Raw genomic sequence first — 19,186 nt, forward strand, 5'->3', positions numbered from 1 at the left:
TCTCTCTCTCTCTCTCTCTCTCTCTCTCTCTCTCTCTCTCTCTCTCTCTCTCTCTCTCTCTCTCTCCGTATATTGATATGGCCCCCGGCTCCACGGTATTAACACTGATAGCCTAATCCAATCTCTAATGCGTTAATAAAAACATCATTCTGATTTACAAATACAGATAACCGCTCCGGCCCCGGGCAGGCCGGTCGGCGCAAACACCGCCAAGGACAAAGGGCCGCATTCAACCGACTACGAAGCGCTTGTAAACTCGGTGCGTCCCCGAGGGTGAGATTTAAACTCCTGCGACAAAAACGCGCCGAGTACACGATTTGGCTGTTTGGAAACGTGGTTTGTTGCGATGGGTGTTTACAATCACCCGCTGTTTTCTTAAGCCAGTAAATTATCAAGAAGTCACCCGTGAGTTTATGGAAATTTACGACCGTTTGATTTGGTTTAGATTGGGTATTCGGGTAGTAGTGGGAGGGGGAGGGGAGGGGAGGGGAGGGAGGGGGGAGGGTGGGGGATGGTGGCGCTATAGATATAATTTATTATATTTATTTTTAGAAAAAAGTAAATGTTGTAAAGTAAAGTTTGTTTTATTTAACGACGCCACTAGAGCACATGGATTTTTTTTTATCTTATCATCGGCTATTGGACGTCAAACATATAGTCATTCTGACACTGTTTTTAAGAGGAAACCCGCTGTCGCCACATAGGCTACTCTTTTACGACAGGCAGCAAGGGATCTTTTATTTGCGCTTCCCACAGGCAGAATAGCACAAACCATGGCCTTTGTTGAACCAGTTATGGATCACTGGTCGGTGCAAGTGGTTTACACCTACCCATTGAGCCTTGCGGAGCACTCATTCATGGTTTGGAGTCAGTATGTGGATTAAAAATCCCATGCCTCGACTGGGATCCGAACCCAGTACCTACCAACCTGTAGACCGATGACCTAACCACGACGTCACCGAAGCCGGTTGATTAAATGTTGTAGACTTGCAAATTATTTATTTATTTATTTATTTCAGTCTGTAGAACGCTTGTCTGGGGAGTTTGGGTCGAAGGATCGAATCACTTCAGAGACCCATTCTCTGATTGTTTTTTTTTTTTTCCATTCAGTGCACCACGACTGGTATATCAAAGGCCGTGGTATGTGCTGTCTTGTCTGTGGGAGAGTGCATGTAAAAGATTCCTTGCTACTAATGAAAACATTTAGAGGGTTTCCTCTCTAAATCTATATGTCATAATTACCAAACGTTTAGCATCAAATAGCCGATGATTAATAAACAATGTGTTCGTGGGGTGTCGTTAAACAAATAGCCAATGATTAATAAACAATGTGTTCGTGGGGTGTCGTTAAACAATGTGTTCGTGGGGTGTCGTTAAACAAATAGCCGATGATTAATAAACAATGTGTTCGTGGGGTGTCGTTAAACAATGTGTTCGTGGGGTGTCGTTAAACAATGTGTTCGTGGGGTGTCGTTAAACAAATAGCCGATGATTAATAAACAATGTGTTCGTGGGGTGTCGTTAAACAAATAGCCGATGATTAATGAAAAATGTGTTCGTGGGGTGTCGTTAAACAAATAGCCGATGATTAATGAAAAATGTGTTCGTGGGGTGTCGTTAAACAAATAGCCGATGATTAATAAACAATGTGTTCGTGGGGTGTCGTTAAACAAATAGCCGATGATTAATAAACAATGTGTTCGTGGGGTGTCGTTAAACAAATAGCCGATGATTAATAAACAATGTGTTCGTGGGGTGTCGTTAAACAAATAGCCGATGATTAATAAAAAATGTGTTCGTGGGGTGTCGTTAAACAAATAGCCGATGATTAATAAACAATGTGTTCGTGGGTTGTCGTTAAACAAATAGCCAATGATTAATAAACAATGTGTTCGTGGGGTGTCGTTAAACAAAACAAATTTTTTATCTTTTCATTGCATTTAATACTACTGTTTATTTGTTGGTTGTTTGGCTTGCTGGTTGGTTTGTGTATCTAATGAAATTAATAATACGGGCATACGCTCGTCTGTACTTCTGTTCCATATTTGTCTCTCTTTCTGTCCGTATGTGTGTGAGAGGTTTTTTTTATAAAATATATTACATATTGACAAACTAACTTTGAGAACTGGGGTTTTGTTTTGTATTAATTGCTTTTCCATTTTTTTCCATGTTTTATTTTTAATTTTAAAAAATGAATTAAATTATCTTGTCACCTATACAACTACACCACTTCGATTTGTTGCCACGAATAGTTTGCATCGCATGCAGGACCTATCACGTCTTTTATGTTAGTTTGATTTGTGTTATATGATTTATCCAGGATATTTTCATTAATAGACTTGTCAAACGCACACTGCGAACAGGTGCGACCCACAATATGTATGTCTGGATAATTAAATGGTTACCTGAACAAACATAGATTGACACCTCGAAATCCTGTTTGCTGGTGTGTATAATATTTCACGTTTTACCATGTGGCGTATAATTGTGTGAAGTAGATAAGCAGATTATTGTGCTAAAATATATACAATATAACATATATTAACTGCTTCAAAGATTGCCTTGTGAATATTCAATTTTAAAAACATCTAAGGATATTTATTAAGCGTTTAGTTATCACCATGTGTCTATTTCCGTAAATAAATTATATGTAGTAAAGTTTTTTCACCATAATCAATTTCAGGAAATAATTATTATATGATCAAAATCTAATTACTTTCATGAAGTAAAGTTCGCACTACCTTTTGACATATGTCGTATGATTATTTCATGAAAAAAAAAACCCATTATGTATTGATGTTTTACAGATCGCTAGTTGCATATTAATTTAAAATAAAACAAACTGATTTTTCATAAACTATAATATGATTATGTCAGGAAATAATCCATTATATGTTAGTACCAACATTTTAAATATCACAATATGACAGACTATTTCAGAAATAGAACAGTATGTACTAGTTTGTTAAAGCTCCCCATATCGGTACACTATGTAAACTAAAACCTATACAATGTCGATGCATTCACTTTGCTATCGCCATATGACAGTTTCGGGAAATATGAATATGAAGTATGGTAACTCTAAAGATTTTGTGGTCTCTAATCACCATTTGACGATTTTAGGAATTAACACATTATGTACTAACGTTCCTGAGATTTAAAACCAAAAATCATGAACAGTTTTGACAAAAGGCAGTTAGTTAGTCAGTCAGTCAGTTAGTCAGTTAGTTAGTTAGTTAGTTAGTTAGTTAGTTAGTTAGTTAGTTAGTTAGTTAGTTAGTTAGTTAGTTACTTAGTTACTTAGTTCTCAATCGTACGTTTTTCACCAGACGCCATGTGACGATTCTTTGTCTTCGGTGAAGTATAAATTATGAATCGCCAAAAAGTCGGGTAGGGCACAGCGAGCGTTTATATGTGTCTGTCATGCCATACGGGGTCGTGTCCTGAATAGACAATTACGAAGTATATAAAATATGCACACAGTTCGTAACAACAGTGTTAAAGCTTCACACAGATTGCAGACGTCTTGTCCTTTTAACATGTCGTCTCTCTTAAAAACGCAGACGTCACCGTTCTGTTTCCAGACGTCAAAATATGTTTTCGTCTGCTGCTTGGGCGCAATAAAAAAAAATATATATTGGTCGGAGGTGTTTGGGTTTTTTGTATTTCTTTGTCTTTTTTTTGTTTTGTTTATTTGTTTGTGAGTTTTTAGTAAAACAATGTTTGAGGGTATGTGTTTGGAAGTCGGGTGGGTGGAATTGTCATTTCTTTGCTGTTGTTGTTGTCGTTGTTGTTATTGGGTTTTTTTTTTTTTTTGTTGTGTTGGGGGGGGGGGGGGGGGGGGGGCTGTGGGGTTGTTGTTTTTTTGGAACAAGTTTAATTCTCTTCTAAAGTAGTTACGTCATTATAAAATACAGACATATTCTATGGGAGGGCGAGACGTAGCCCAGTGGCAAAGCGCTCGCTTGATGTGCGGTTAGTTTGGGATTGATCCCCGTTGGTGGGCCCATTGGGTTATATCTCGTTCCAGCCAGTACGCCATGGCTGGTATATCAAAGGCCGTGGTATTTGCTATCCTATCTGTGGGAAAGTGCACATAAAAGATCCCTTCTGCATTCGAATTTTTTTTTTAGCGGGTTTCCTCTCTAATGACTGGACCAAAATGACCATGTGTTTGACATCACATAGCCGATGATTAATAAATCAATGTGCTCTAGTGGTGTCGTTAAACAAAACAAACAAACATATTCTATGGAACTGAATGTCAGAAGTGCGGGACTGACTGTGAGTAACACACAGTGGACTTCTTGACACTGAGGATGAGGGTTTTAACTACAGCCAATATCTGATTTTACTCTTTATATCGTCCCTTATTTCTTTCCGTCAGTATAGTTTAAGGAAATCCAAAAAAAAAAAGAGAAAAATCATACACTGTTATAAAGGGACTAAGAACATTTAACAAGTATAAAAACAAAGTGAAGTCAAAGTTTAAAGTTTGTTTAACGACATCACTAGAGAAAGATTGATTGATTAATCATTCGGCTATTGGATCACAAATATTTGCTAATTCTTGCAAATAGTCTTAGAGAAAATAGCTAAAACACCCCCAATTCCATTAGCAGCAGACGATCGTTTATATGCACGTTCCCAATAACAAGACAGCACATACCACATATTTTGATATATAAGTCAGGTAGCACTGGTTAAGACTTGGAAAACATAAATAATTGGTCCACTGAGGGGGATTGATCCTGCGACCCAGTCACGTCAGACTAGCGCTCTACCGATCGGACTATAATCCCGCCTAAATGAGGTCAAAGTGTTCCGTGAAAACAGTTCCTACTACAACATTCTTCATTCTCAGACACGAACAGTCGCTTGCTTATAACAATGTGAATATATGTGACAGGTCTTAAGTCCAGTTTATATGCCTTTAAGTCCAACAAAATACATAAAGTACTCGTCAGAGACATGTAAATCCCCCCGGACTGTCGCATAAGGTCAAAGGTAAATGTTGATAAAAAAAAATTTAAAAAAAAAAAAAAAACATTACAGTGGCGGATCCAGAAAATCCATTTGGGGGGGACAATAACATGAGGCGAAATGCCAATGGAACTTTGGGGGAGGTTTGGAAGGGATCGTAAAAATTTTTTTTTTATAATTGTTGCAACATTTAGGGGGAAGCCGGGCCCCTGGGTTTCTTTTCAATATCTGTGTGGTCCTTAACCATATGTCTGACGCCATATAACCATAAATAAAATGTGTTGAGTGCGTCGTTAAATAAAACACTTCTTTCATTTCTGTTTTTAAGGTGTTTTCATTCTAAAGACATACTACTTTATTTGACGTGTTTTAAATTTGGTCGACTTTCATAACGCAAATATTATGGACTTTGATTGGCAGTCCGCGCAATTCGTATTGCAGTATTAAAGGGGGAAGTCTCAAAGTTGTATGATGATTTAAAATATTTATTAATTTTGTTTATAAAATGTAAAGATTTACATGCCCACCAAATATTATATCAACATAATTGCATATACAGTATACCACTATTTTGTAAATGTATACTGATGGAAAGAAATAAAGGATCACACAGATAGCAACAAGAAATAATGACTGCATCAAAAATCAATTCGTATTGTTAGAAGTTGACTGGGAACATATAGGCAGCACATTCAACACTACAGACACCCAATCCCACATTACAACTTGGTATGAAATACAGACATTACTATGCTAGTTGTGAATTAAATTTGGTCCGCAATTCGATGTGTTCCCTTATTTCTTTCCATCAGTATATATCATTTGTCTCGCTTTGGTTAATAAAGTGCGTTATGGTTGGCAGACATATGGATGGACGGGTGGATGGATGGGTGTAGGTATGTATTTGTCTCGCTTTATGTAATAAGTATGTAAATAGGTAGGTAGACATATGGATGGACGGACGGACGGATGGACAGATGAACGGATGGGTGTGTATATATGCATGTGTGTGTGTAGATACGGACGTATGTACCTGTATGAAAGTCGGTAGACACATAATGATAATTGATAAAGAATGTTCTGTACAGACATGTGGTAGTTATATACAGGGTGTCGTCTATATCGGGTTCGACTGTATGCATGTCGGACTGACCCACAGACAAGCGCGTGTCCCGGAACCGGATGCGGGTTTAACACATGAGCAAGGACGCATCAGCTGTGGTGATTACGGAATATCGGATTTCTGATTATCTCATTAGAAATGGGATACTGAGTGTAGACGAATGGTTAGGGCGCTCGCGTCACCTTACAGTATCCCCACCTGTGCCCAACAGCTGGTATGTCGGAGACTGTTGCCCTGATAATGTTGAAATATAAATGTTGGTGTTAATTTGAAGGAATAATCGGCGTGTTTCTTCTCTTCCATTCCTGAAACCAAATTTCAGGCTATTTATAATATCCAGTGCACCACAACTGGTCAAAGGCCATGGTATGTGCTTTCCTGTCTGTGGGAAAGTGCATATAAAAGATCCCTTGCTGCATTAGGGAAAATGTAGCGTGTTTCCTCTGATGTCAGAATTACCAAATGTTTGACATCCATTAGCCGATGATTAATTAATCAATGTGCTCTAGTGGTGTCGTTAAACAAAACAAACTTTAAACTACATGTATTTATAATATTAGACATCAAACAGCTCTAAAATAATGTCCCAGGTGCGTATGCAAGGTGAGGGTTTCGGGGTTCACATCCACCACCACCCTCCACACCCCACCCCACATCCCTACCACTCTTCTGCTCGTAGCGAATTTTCTTCTGTTTTTAAACATAATTTCCGAGAGATTAATCAGACCATTCATCACATTAATTAGACCAGAGATCAGCTTTGTATGGTAGATACCGAGAAAGCCTCAAGCGGTAGTAATAACGACGTTTGTATTATCTGTAGTATTTTCTCGTTCCAACCAGTGCACCACAACTGGACAAACGCCGTGGTATATGTTTTCCTGTCTGTGGGAAAGTGCATATAAAAGATCCCTTTCTGCATTAGGAAAACCGTAGAGGGTTTTCTCTGACTAAGTGTCAGAATTACCAAATGTTTGACACCCAATAGCCAATGATTAATTGATCAATGTGCTCCAGTGGTGTCGTTAAACGAAACACCTTTCTGGTCTGTAGTAAGACTTGGTGTGCTTTGGTCGTCGGATCGAATCCCCTCGGTGGATTCATTATCTGATTGGGTTTCCGCTGTCCCCACAATTGCACAACGACTGTTATATCCAAGGCGGTGGTGTGTGCTGTCCTGTCTGTGAGAACATGCATATAAAAGGTCCCTTGCTGTTAATGAAAACAATTTAGCGACTTTCCTTTGAGAATTACCAAATATTTGTCATCCAACAGCCGATATTTACATAATCATGTGTTCCAGTGGTTTCGTTAAGCAAAAAACTAAGTTTAACTGCAGTAGAGCTCACGCTAACAACATCTTGTATTTTGCTGTAGTTTTAATACTTTTAATTACCTTTCCGACGGCGGCGTTAGCTTCAACTTTTGCCTTATAGTTTAATGTTAATGTTTCGCGTTTAGATCAGTTTGTCGCAAACTATAGTCTTAGATCAATAAAACTTGGTTTATAGTTGCACTTATGGATGTTCATCACAGTGCATAGAAATATTTTGAGATATTACAATCACAAACACGACCAGAAGTACGTTACATTTGTCAAACTTGATATGTTAAGTAACACTTATAATTCGAAGATAAAAAAAATACTTGTCGAAAAGAGTTTGCATTGCTTCGATGCCTAACATGAAAGAAATCGCAATACAAATTCAGTTTTAACTTGGGAAATTGACATTGAGTTTATATTCTTTATAGGAAATTAACAACCATACACTCATTAATAGGAATAAATCCACATTCGTCAGTAGTTTATAAAAGATAAATAAACACTGTGTTTCATGTTATATTACACAGAATACTAACAGCCGTTAACTTGATTATTTGAGTGGAAAAAACGCATCTGTCAATAGTTTGAACTGGAGAATTACATATTGGTTTTCATGTTACGTTACATAGGAAATTGACAACCGCTAAATCGACAATGAGCAAACAAATATTCCATACTCGTCAATAGACATTTATGTAATATTGAAAGAAAAACAGTTTCATTACACGTGAAATTAAACACTGAAATTGACTTGCGACGAGCAGAAAAGGCATAAAGCGTGTGTAGAGCGTATGTGAATTGTAGCAGCGACTACTCCCGTCTTTGTGGCAGATAACGAAACTGAGTACCAATCGATTAATCAAACATTTGGTTAATTTATTTGCGGACAGTTTGCATTCCTCGGATTAAAAATCCGTTAACAATTTCTACACGGGACAAAATACAATTGCTATAATTCCGCATGCGTTGCCTTGAGGGGGAGGTTATTGAAAACTCGTCAAATTAACACCGGTCTGTGGGGACTTTGCGTTTATCGAGAAATAATTCAAGTATTCTTTCGACTCCAGCACGTCAAGTATTTTCCGCAGTGCGTGTGCTAATGTTGGATATTGTCACACAATAACTCTTTTACTTCTGTACTTTTGGAGTCATTGTGCGCAATACCGACATGTTTGGCGAACATTTCGTGAAAACAATGCACTAATTAAAAGGTATGGAGTGAAAATCAGTGTATGAACACGTGTTGGAAAGAGTTTATGTAGAATAAGGTTCGTAATCAATAGCAAGCCTTGTTATTGATGATATCAAATTAATAAAGCAGTTTAGAAAACCTCAATATATTAATTAATAAATGATACATCATAACTGTCGTCTGGGATATTAATTAATAGCTGATACAAATATTAATACTACATTGTCAACTAGTAATCCACATAATAACAAACTATGTGAATATTTGATACGAGCATACTGTTGTTGATAACTAATATAACGTTACATTACATATCATTACAATGACATAATTATACGAATATTACATTGCTCATTTAAGTAAACGAGAAATATATTAAAACACAATACAGTGTGGGGACGATCTAGGCTGTTTCAAATAATTATGGCACAATTATGACGGAAATACAGACAGGAGGACAATCAGACAGACAGGAGGGTAAATAGACAGACAGACAGACAGACAGACAGATGTGGTAATGGTAGAAACAGAATAGAAAGAATGATACAGAAAACAAAAGTAGATACAGAGAATGAATGAAAGAAGAAAATGGAAAGTGAGAAGGTTGTAAGGAAGGAATTAAGGAAACGAAAGAGAGAAACGACTAATGAATTAAAGATAGACAGAGAGATAGACAGAAAACGGGAGGAAGAAAAAGGAAAACTGAAAACCAGAAAAAGAGAAACTGAAAGAAAGTTAGAAAAAAAGAAGAAGAAAGAAACAAAGAATGAAGAAAGAATGAAGAAAGAAAGAAAGAAAGAAAGAAAGGGGAAAAATAAATTAACTAAATAAAAACTACGGAAAAAGAAAGAGAGAGCAACAGGAACATTGAAACAAGTGACAGGGAAATCCTAAGCAAAACATGTATACTGCTTATTGTGACTCTGGCAGCCATACAAGATGTGGACTTTATTGGCGTATTAAATACTGAATGTAATAATAAATAAATAAGCCACGCCATACACTAGCTCGAGTTATATCGCTGTTATTCAAGATTGATATCGGTGTTTCCATACACAAAATATTAATATACCACCGAATAAGGACGTCGAACTGCTATATGAGTGACATTATTGCTCGTAAATATACACGACATTGCAGCTTTAATTATATCCCGACTTCTATGCAAAACCCAAGTGGTCGGTGTGTATAAAAGTCTGCGACTTTTTTCAGTGCGAAACGCAACCCTAGACCATGAATGCTCGCAATGGTTTTTGGCGCTTATCATAGAGTTTTATTTTGTGACCAAGTATGTCAAGTGTTTTATTTTTAATAAATTGTCTGGAAAGAAAACATATAAGTTTTTAACATGTAAGTAAATATGGCAGTAAAATACTCAGTTATGTTGCGTACTTTTTAAATAAACTATTTAGTATGTAATTAAAATAATATTTATTTATTTATTTATTTATCAGTGGACATACTAGTTCACGTATAACAGATATATTCAGGTCTCACCCTGGCTAAACAAATCTGTAGCCAACCAATTAGCCAAATGGGATTTTTATTAGCCATAATGAAAATGTTTTAGTCAAAAGTGTTTTGCACAGTACTGTATAGAGTATTTATATATGAATATGAAAATGCATCTTTTTCAGCTAATTGTGTACAAACTGGAATAAATCTAATGACAAAAGTATATAATATTACAGGTATAATAAGTAGCTAAATTTCATTAATTGGAATATAGAATGTTTTATTTTTTTTAATATAACACAAAGTATTAAACATTTAATTACATGTACAGGTTACAGTTAATATTTGTGTGAGCTGTTTTGTAAAACTGATTGATTTTGTAGCATGTGTAGCTGAAAAACATTGTATATCAGAATAATATTGCATTATTATATACAAAAAATATACAATATTACAATGTCAAATAATACATTTATTGGCTGCTTCTTGGTGTTGGTTTTCATTGTAATTTCTTGGGGAATTTTTAGGGGCGTGATTTCTGTGATTGGTTGGCGGGTTGGTTGGTTGGCGGGTTGGTTGGTTGGTTAGTTAGTTAGTTAGTTAGTTAGTTAGTTGAGGCTTTAGTGAAATATTTGGGGTGAGTGGTTTATATTTAACCATACAAAATATAAATAAATATCAGCTTCAGTGTTAAACATTGATTATAATAATATTATTATAATATTTTAAATTGTTAACTAATTAATATAAAACTGGCATTCAAACGTGTTTTTTAAACAATGATGTAGGAGTTGATATTACCGTATTTTCTCATTATGTGTCACTTATCTGCATATATGTGTATATGTTGTTCCTTGAATAAATTATTATATAACAATTACATTATTACAAAAAGGATTACGATAAAAATACAAGTTTCTAAATTGTATGTGTATACATGTATATATATAATTTTTAATTTTAATTAACTGTCAAAGAAAGAGAGAGAAAGGTTCTTTTTTCTTTGCACTTTCTCCCCTTCTTTTTTTTTTTTTTTTTTTTTTTCTTTATTATTTTTTTTTTTCCTTTATTTATTTATGTTTGTGGGGTTTTGTGGGGTGCAGGGAATAATAGACACCTGACAAAATTTGTTTATATATATATATATGTTGTTTTTCTTTTTTGTTCTCCATTATTATTATTCTATTACTACCACTGATACTTCTACTATCACCACTACCACTACCACTACCACTACCACTACTTTTTTTTTTTTTCTGTGTATATTTTTTTTGCTATTTTTGTTGGGGGGGGGTTGCGGGGGGGGGGGGGTTTATGATGTTTCTGTTTTGTTTTTCTTTTTGTTGTTGCTATTTTGTTATTTCTTGTTAATATGATATTTAATATTCAAAAACAATGTTTTCATAAACTTTGTGCGTGTATTATTTTACTTTTTTTTATGTTTGCACCCATGTACCGGCTGAATTTCAGACACATGAAGTGTACGCCAATAACATTGTCCTTCAACCTTATTATAATATACCCAGAAAAATAAATTTAACGAAACCAAAAACGAAACCGAAACCGAAACTCACCCGGTGACAGCATCCCGCGGTCGACTCCCAGCCTGTCCATGTCGTCGGCGTTGCCGAGATTCGACGACGTGTCGTTGTGGTCTTCCTTGTCGGAGTCCCCGTCGCCGTCGCCGTGACCGTCGATGCTGTCGCTGCCGTCCTCCGATCGATTCCTCGGCGACCACGTCATCTTGTTCTCCTTCTTCAGCCGTCGCCGGGCGTTGGCGAACCACGTGGACACCTGGGTCAAGGTCATCTTCGTGATGATGGCCAGCATGATTTTCTCCCCTTTCGTCGGGTAGGGATTTTTCCTGTGTTCGTACAGCCACGCTTTTAGAGTGTTTGTATTCTCTCTTGTCGCATTTTTTCGTCTTGCGTTTAAATCCAAGCCGCCGTAGCTAGGGTGAAGGGAAGAGAGAAAAAAGGGGGGAAAAGAAAAGGAAAAAAATCAGAACCATTGAAAAATCATCTGTCATGCGAAAAATTCCCTTGAGGGAAGTCAAAAGTCTTTTAGAGGGTTTTTTTTCTCCTTCTCCTTTATTGAAAGGTAAAAGGTTCTTCGGTTAATCTCATAAATATTAACAATGAATCGCGGGACAATCGTTGAATGTCGGAGTTTGTTTCGTTTTATCGGGACGTTTTGATAGTTCAAATGTTCAAGTTATAACGAACTCCGGATTTCTTTCTCCTTGTGTTTTAATTAATGTTTCAACAGATTTATGGACTATTACTAGCTTTATTTTAGCTGAAGTGGATAGACTGTGATTGTATTTGTAAAAAAAATTAAAATTAATAAAGAAGAAAAACAAAAGGACAAAAGAAATAAAATGTGTATAAAGAAGTTACTAAAGGATTCAAAGGCTATAATATTATTAAAGGCAGTAGTTGAAACAAAATTAAAATTTGAAAATATAACTAAATTAGGTTTAAGTATTTTAGAACAAAGAAATTAAGTGCGTGATTTCTATTGTTATACAAATCTCAGAATATTAAATTGTCCTCGAATTCATATTATAACAAAAAAGGGAATACAATATTTGATTTGTATTACAAATGTGGCCATTGTTCATCCTATCTCGATCCTCCAGTTGTAACAATACTTCGACACACGTGTGTTTCTAAATGATAAAACCACACTTGAATTCCACTATGAAGTGCCCACAAAGCTAACCATCAACTTTTGATAGTGTTATTGTTGAAACTCTAGCCGCTGTTTAAGTTCGGTGTACTGCCCGTCGATGCAAAGAGTCAACAACTACTTAGACCGAACAAAACAAAGATGAACCCATCTTATATAACTGCACAAATTGATTTCACAGAACGCGATGCGCTTGTTACAAAGCAAATAAAGGATCTAACACCTTCGAAAACAGATAGTTTTACGGGTTCGTGAAGTTGTCTGCCAATATTACGTAAAGTAAACAAGGTCTCACCCAGTGCCGTACGGGTACACGGCAGCCATTGCAGGGTCGTATGGAAAACCGGACTGCGCCAGTGTGCGCCACGCCTCCGGTGCGTCTTTTAGGTCGTACGGACCTCCTCCCTGAAAAACAAAATTCATTAACGTTAGTTTTTGGTTGTTTGGTGACGGGTTTTTTTTTAGGGGGGGGGGGGGGGGGGGGTGTAGTTGTGGGGTTTTTTTGTTTTGTTTAGTTCCCTTTTTTTTGTGTTTTTTTGTGGGGCGGAGTTCTTTTCTTTTTGATAATGTTTTTGGGTTTTGGGTTTTTTTTATTCGGTTGTTTTTCTTTTTCTTTTCTTTCTTTTTTCTTTTTTTCCTTTTTCCCCTTTTTGTATAACGTTTTGTCGCCTTTTGTATCTTTCATACAAATTGTATCCGGCAAATTAAATAGTTAAAATAATTTTAGTTTTATTAATTTCGGGTAACATATTTGATATTGTTTTATTTCAATATATGGGTTTTTTTAATATTTAGATATTTTTTTTGCTAGAACATAGTGTCACAATAAAATTATAAATATCATCATTAAATATGTTATCGTATATTCATTAATTAAAAACATACAACATACTTTCCTAGCTATATTTATATGAAATAAATTAAAGTGAAGAAATGTATGCTAGTAACAATGTACATACAAAATTGGGCAACAGAAATAGACACGTTGCATTTTTACTTATGTTAGATATATTATTATATATATAATGTATGTTAGATATCAAACAACCTTAGTTTTAACTGATCTAAATATTGAAATGTAAAATGATTTTATATGTCATAATTTATTAATGGAAAAACAGATACTATTTATATGCTGAAAAGTAAATTTAAAATGCGTATAGTAAACAGACTAAAACAATTAGTAAAACTTAACAATATAAAATACGCTTACTTACAAAGGTTTAATTATTTCCCCCTGGATTTATGACAATTCATGTTCTCTGGTGAATTTTAAAGTATTTCGTATTACATTTTGCCGATATTTTTACTATTTAAAAGTACAATTAGAAGAAAAAGTAATCATTGGTTTCAATTTAATTTTATATTTCAAGGTAATTTAAATTTCACACAGAACAAAGATAAAGATAAAAACTTCATTTCACATAGAGAACTGGATGTAAAGCATGTTACATTTATATAAAAAAAAATATTGTTTTGTATAACGACAACACTGGAGCACATGTTACATACACGTGCAAACAAGATGGACACAAAGCCTATACTTTTCTAATGAATGAATGAATGTTTAACGACACCCCAACACATAAAATACACCGGCTATTGGGTGTCAAATTATGGTAAATCAAACAAATATTTCTAATGAACACACAAGTGTTTAGCTTCGACATTTGTGTAATAATATACACATATTTCCACATTATTATATTTAAGCATCAGCTCCGAGTGTGTATTGTAGACCACAACATTATAATGTTGATAGAATTTATTTTAGGATAATGAAAAACCATTTCAGGTGGATGCTTCTTTGCGGTTTATATTTTTTTGTTATTATCATAATCACTGTTGTCATCATTAACATAGTTGGTCATAGTTTATTTAATATTATGTTGGCAAAAAATAGTTGATTTTTTTAATTCGCATATGAAGTATTATTTCTAAAGCACGATGGATGAATGAAAGTTGATGTATTACAAATAACAATAAGTAAATAAAATAAATATACTGAGACAAAAAAAAGATAAAATCGTTCAGCAGTTTGGTACTATTGTATTGTACTTTAAAATACAAGCTACACTGAAAGACGTCACAGTTACGCTTTTCGTTTTGTATTGAAAACTCTCCTGTTACTTAAACTGACAAATAATGCAACAGTTAAATGCAGTATCTGGTTTCACTCTGAAAGTCACGAGGTTTTTTTTTATTATTTAAGCAAATTTACGAAATTGCTAAACGTTTTTGTCTTCGCATATGTTAAGGAATACATATGTAAAATGTGAACTGAATTACAGCATTTTTATATAGCTGAAAATCTATACATGTATTCATGGAATTTTGCTAACCGCAAAACGAATTACCTAGGGTTATTGGTTAAGCATTCCACACACAATAACATATTAACACATCTCTGTGTACGTCAGTTTTATAACACATTAATATAATTGTTATGTACTAACGTAATGCATGAACAGGGCTTTTAAGAACATAAAGAAACAAAAAATAAGAATAAATAAACTAAAAACCACCCACATTCAGACAGATATCCATTTTCCACTTACAAGTGTATAATCAATAAGCACTTTCTATATGATTCACACTTCAACTTCCTAGCACCCATTTTAATATTTTTCGCTGCTTATGATTAGGTTTGTACAAATGCGCAAAAAAAGACCATATTATGTTTAGTTTTAATACAATTTAAATTATATATGTCCACATTGTGTGAATAACTGTTTTATACAAAATAACATCTATATAATTTAAAATATGAACATGTTTAACGACCACAGACGTTTATACAAATATAGGCCTACAGTCAATTTAGTAACAAAAATATTGGTCAGTTTCAGAAAAAATAAAATATATATACTAATTATCTATGATTAAAACAAACAAAAGAAACACTCTTTAAAAAAAATTGTGGATACGTGCCTATGGGAATATTATTTAGCCTCGTGAAATTCGTCACGCTAGGAGCGTGGCAGAAATTCGAGCCACCTTGTAATTGAGCCGTCATTTAAACGGACAGGCACAGAACTGGTAGCCCACCGAGGAATATGGAGTTTGTTCGGGGGCCGTTTACCGCCATCTGATAACAGCGCAATTACGGTTATCATAAAATATATATAAAAAGGAAAAGTCGTTATTCGTGTGTTGCTAATAGGCGAAATGTTGTCTTTTGGGACTCTTTTTGGGGGAGTGTAAAATGTTTTATTTATATTAACATTTTATAGAAAATCGGGATATTATTTTTTGTTTTTCCCCCTTTATTTTAACACATTTACAATTGCATACTTGTTCGGTAGCGGTTTAAAAAATAAATATTAAATAATAACATCTCTAGCTAATGTTACTTCTCTAGAGGGCATGGTTTCCCTTCGGAGCAGTATAGTAGTAGAAACATGCAGCAAGGTGCTTTGTGGGATGTATTTATAATGAAAAAAACTGTGAAGTTTGGATAGATTAAAATAACATTGTATGACATTTATTGACATACAATAGCCGATGATTAATAAATTAATGTGCTCTAGTGGTGTCATTAAAACAAAACAACTTTGTATAACATTTAGAGCAACAAGTGTTGACTATTAAGTTTAACTAAAATTGTAGAATAAAAATAAAAATTTATCCTCTGGGATACTTCGGGGTAGTGACGGCTATTGCTTTACCTTCCACCTCCACCCGACTATCTACGGCCCTGCAGTTTGCTTTTAAATTAGTAATAGTTTATACCTTCAAAATTAAAAAAATAAAATTAAGTCTGGTTTGAGCTGTAAAACGAGGAATGTAAATCTCTGCAGCTGATGTACATTATATTATGAAATATATTTTCCCGGGGGGGGGGGGGGGGGGGGGGGGGGGATGAAATTTACACAGGTACAATAGCTATAGCCATGTAGTCTGGGTGTGTTTTTTAAAAGTTTATTTCTTCCAAATTGAAAACCAAGATGTATATCCATGTATATGTATTTAAGTCTGGTTTGTAAAAGCTGTAAAACCAGGAATGTACATTTCTGCAACTGATGGACATTATGGAATAGATTTCCCCCGAGGGTTTAAATTTACACAGGTACAGTAACACGAGGTTGTCATAAAATATTTACACTGACACTTTGACTACCGCTATCTGTCACACGAGTCTCAAGTCACGGGACAACTTGTCCCTGTTATCTCTTAACACCTGTAAAAAAAAAGGTAGAAATGAACAACACTTACCAAAGGTGAATAGAAGGCCGACCCCTCCGCCCCTAGGGCGACGTAACCCTGGGATACCGCCGCTGCATAGGCGGAGGCGGTGTACACACTTTCGGCTAGTCCCGGGACCCGGGGATAGTTCAACAGGGCGGTGCCGTACTGGCAGGAGCAAATAGTTTGTCCGGTGTGGGGGTCGGTCATTATGGGGCGGCCATTTTCACAACACGCCCTTGGTGCCGCCGATGGCGGAGATGAACTTGACATCTGGCGAAAAAATAATAAAGTAATATTAACAATAATATATAGTAATAAAATATATCATTATTTTCTTATCAGTAAATTTTAAAATGTGTAAAAGAATAATTATGCAAACTGTGATCTAAATAAATAAATTCGTTTAGATGATATACATTTTAAAAGTAAATTAATTGTTACAATATGGCATGTAGATAGTGTATACTGAAGAAATTAAATATAAAAATATAAATTCAAATAAATAAAATTCTTAAAAATTAATAGAAACAAAAAAGTATTATTTAAAAATAATAATAATAATAATAAAAAAAATAATAATAATACCCCTGAAAAATTATATAAATTCTAAACTAATATCATTCAAATACATATTATTTAAAAACATAAAAATTAATCAAAGTTTGTTGGGGTTTTTAAATCTGAAGCGAACGTTTTGTCTTTAAATTTATTTTTTTTAAATTGCGAAAACGAAATTAATGCCTTACCTGTGATGTTGGTCGAGTAACAGCAGAGGTCGGTAACAGGCCAGCAGCGATTTGGGTAAAAGACATATCACACAGAACAAGTTTCCCTGTTCGGCAGTAGTCGGTTTTTCCACCGTCAGCAATCAGGACCTGCACGCACACACAAACACTGTCTGTGATGTCACGCGGTACTGGTCGAACAACAATATCACTGCACGCTGCTGTCACGAACTACATCGGTCCGGCGATTGGACATGCGCGTCGGCTAAACACTATCCGTGTTCCAGAGCTAGCAGGCATCGTTTGAACAAGGGCGGTGTGTAGTTGTAGTCTTGCAAATGGTTTTCGAGATACCGTACACGGGCCGGGCCGAGTTCACATTAATATGGAATGATTCTATATTTATTGAGAAGTCAATTGAGCTCTTTAGTCGCTTCTGTTTCTACAAGAGAGCCGACACGATTGGCGTTCTGTTCGCTGACGTCACCAGACGGTATTGATCGACTAGTTGGGACTTCTTACTCAAGCTCCGCCCATCGCAGCGGAGCTGTTTAAGCCCCGCCTTCCTGGTGTGCCAACAGAGATTATGCGGTGCGATTTCTCTTTTTCTTTCATTATGTTTTTATTTTTAACTTGTTACAAGACCTGGTGTTGTTTTCTTTTCGCGATTGTTTCGTTTGTTCTTGCTATCAACAAGAAAAATGTGTAGAATTATTGCCAATTAGAGAAATATACTCGGTATTCGATTTTCTCTCTTTTTTCGAAATAAACAGTATCACTTTCTTTAGCAAAATGTTCCGCCGGCTTGCTTGAAGTGTGAAGAAATATATATATATCACCAACCTCTCATTCTGAGTTCAAATTGCTACAACAATGGAGGCATTAAAACGTAATGCTAGAAAAACGATCGCCTAACAAAAGCCAATTCAAAAAAATCTCCTTATGTTGTGTTCACTGTAAACATATATCTGTGACAATGCCACACCGCTTTGAAATGGGTACTTTTTTTACAAAGACACGCGCGCCGCAATTGAAATTGGACAAAAGCAAATATGCGGGCGTGTTTTGCAAGAAAGAATAAGAAAAAGGGTAACAAAAAAACCTCCTGACGTATGTACACACGTTTATAGTATGGTCTCATCCCTGGTATACCTCACAGTATAAGAGGGGAAAAACCTTTTGGAACACCTCGGTAGAGAATCGAGCCACAAATATGCTTTGTGTGCCTCATTATCGAAAGCGGCTACAACTGTCCCCCACGTGGGCAAATTTACACTTGTTTTGGTCACTCCCAGATTTAGTGAAACTGTTGTTGACACTGTCGTAAAGGTGCTAGGAGGCACACGGTGTCTTTCGTTTTAATCTTCCTAATAATATTCCACGCACTGAACTCACGATCCGTCTTTTAGGAGCTCCCAGCTAATGGGGGGAAAGGTTTCACACTAAACAAAACCTCGTGTTTACTTTTTAAGAGATAAAACGTTTAGTGGGAGAAAACAAAACAT

The 19,186-nt window shown here is 35.5% G+C and overlaps 1 protein-coding gene across 2 annotated transcripts in view; it reads right to left on the bottom strand.

Annotated features, from left to right (window-relative positions):
- Window positions 1-18,122, bottom strand: part of LOC121388551 (homeobox protein caupolican-like) — a 37,660-nt gene extending 19,538 nt beyond the window's left edge. Inside the window, exons 1-4 of one of the 2 annotated variants that reach the window (XM_041519931.1) lie at window positions 17,703-18,122; window positions 16,984-17,226; window positions 13,064-13,173; window positions 11,652-12,001 (exon numbers count right to left, since the gene is read on the bottom strand). In XM_041519931.1, coding sequence (XP_041375865.1) covers window positions 11,652-12,001; window positions 13,064-13,173; window positions 16,984-17,226; window positions 17,703-17,768 — 769 coding nt within the window. In that variant the 5' untranslated portion in view covers window positions 17,769-18,122. Of the gene's footprint in view, window positions 1-11,651; window positions 12,029-13,063; window positions 13,174-16,983; window positions 17,227-17,702 lie in introns of both variants that reach the window. The other variant, XM_041519930.1, reaches the window with a different exon arrangement.
- Between the last annotated feature and the right edge of the window lie 1,064 nt (window positions 18,123-19,186).

The sequence above is a fragment of the Gigantopelta aegis genome, chromosome 14, assembly GCF_016097555.1.
Source record: "Gigantopelta aegis isolate Gae_Host chromosome 14, Gae_host_genome, whole genome shotgun sequence".
Classification (NCBI taxonomy): Eukaryota; Metazoa; Mollusca; class Gastropoda; order Neomphalida; family Peltospiridae; genus Gigantopelta; species Gigantopelta aegis.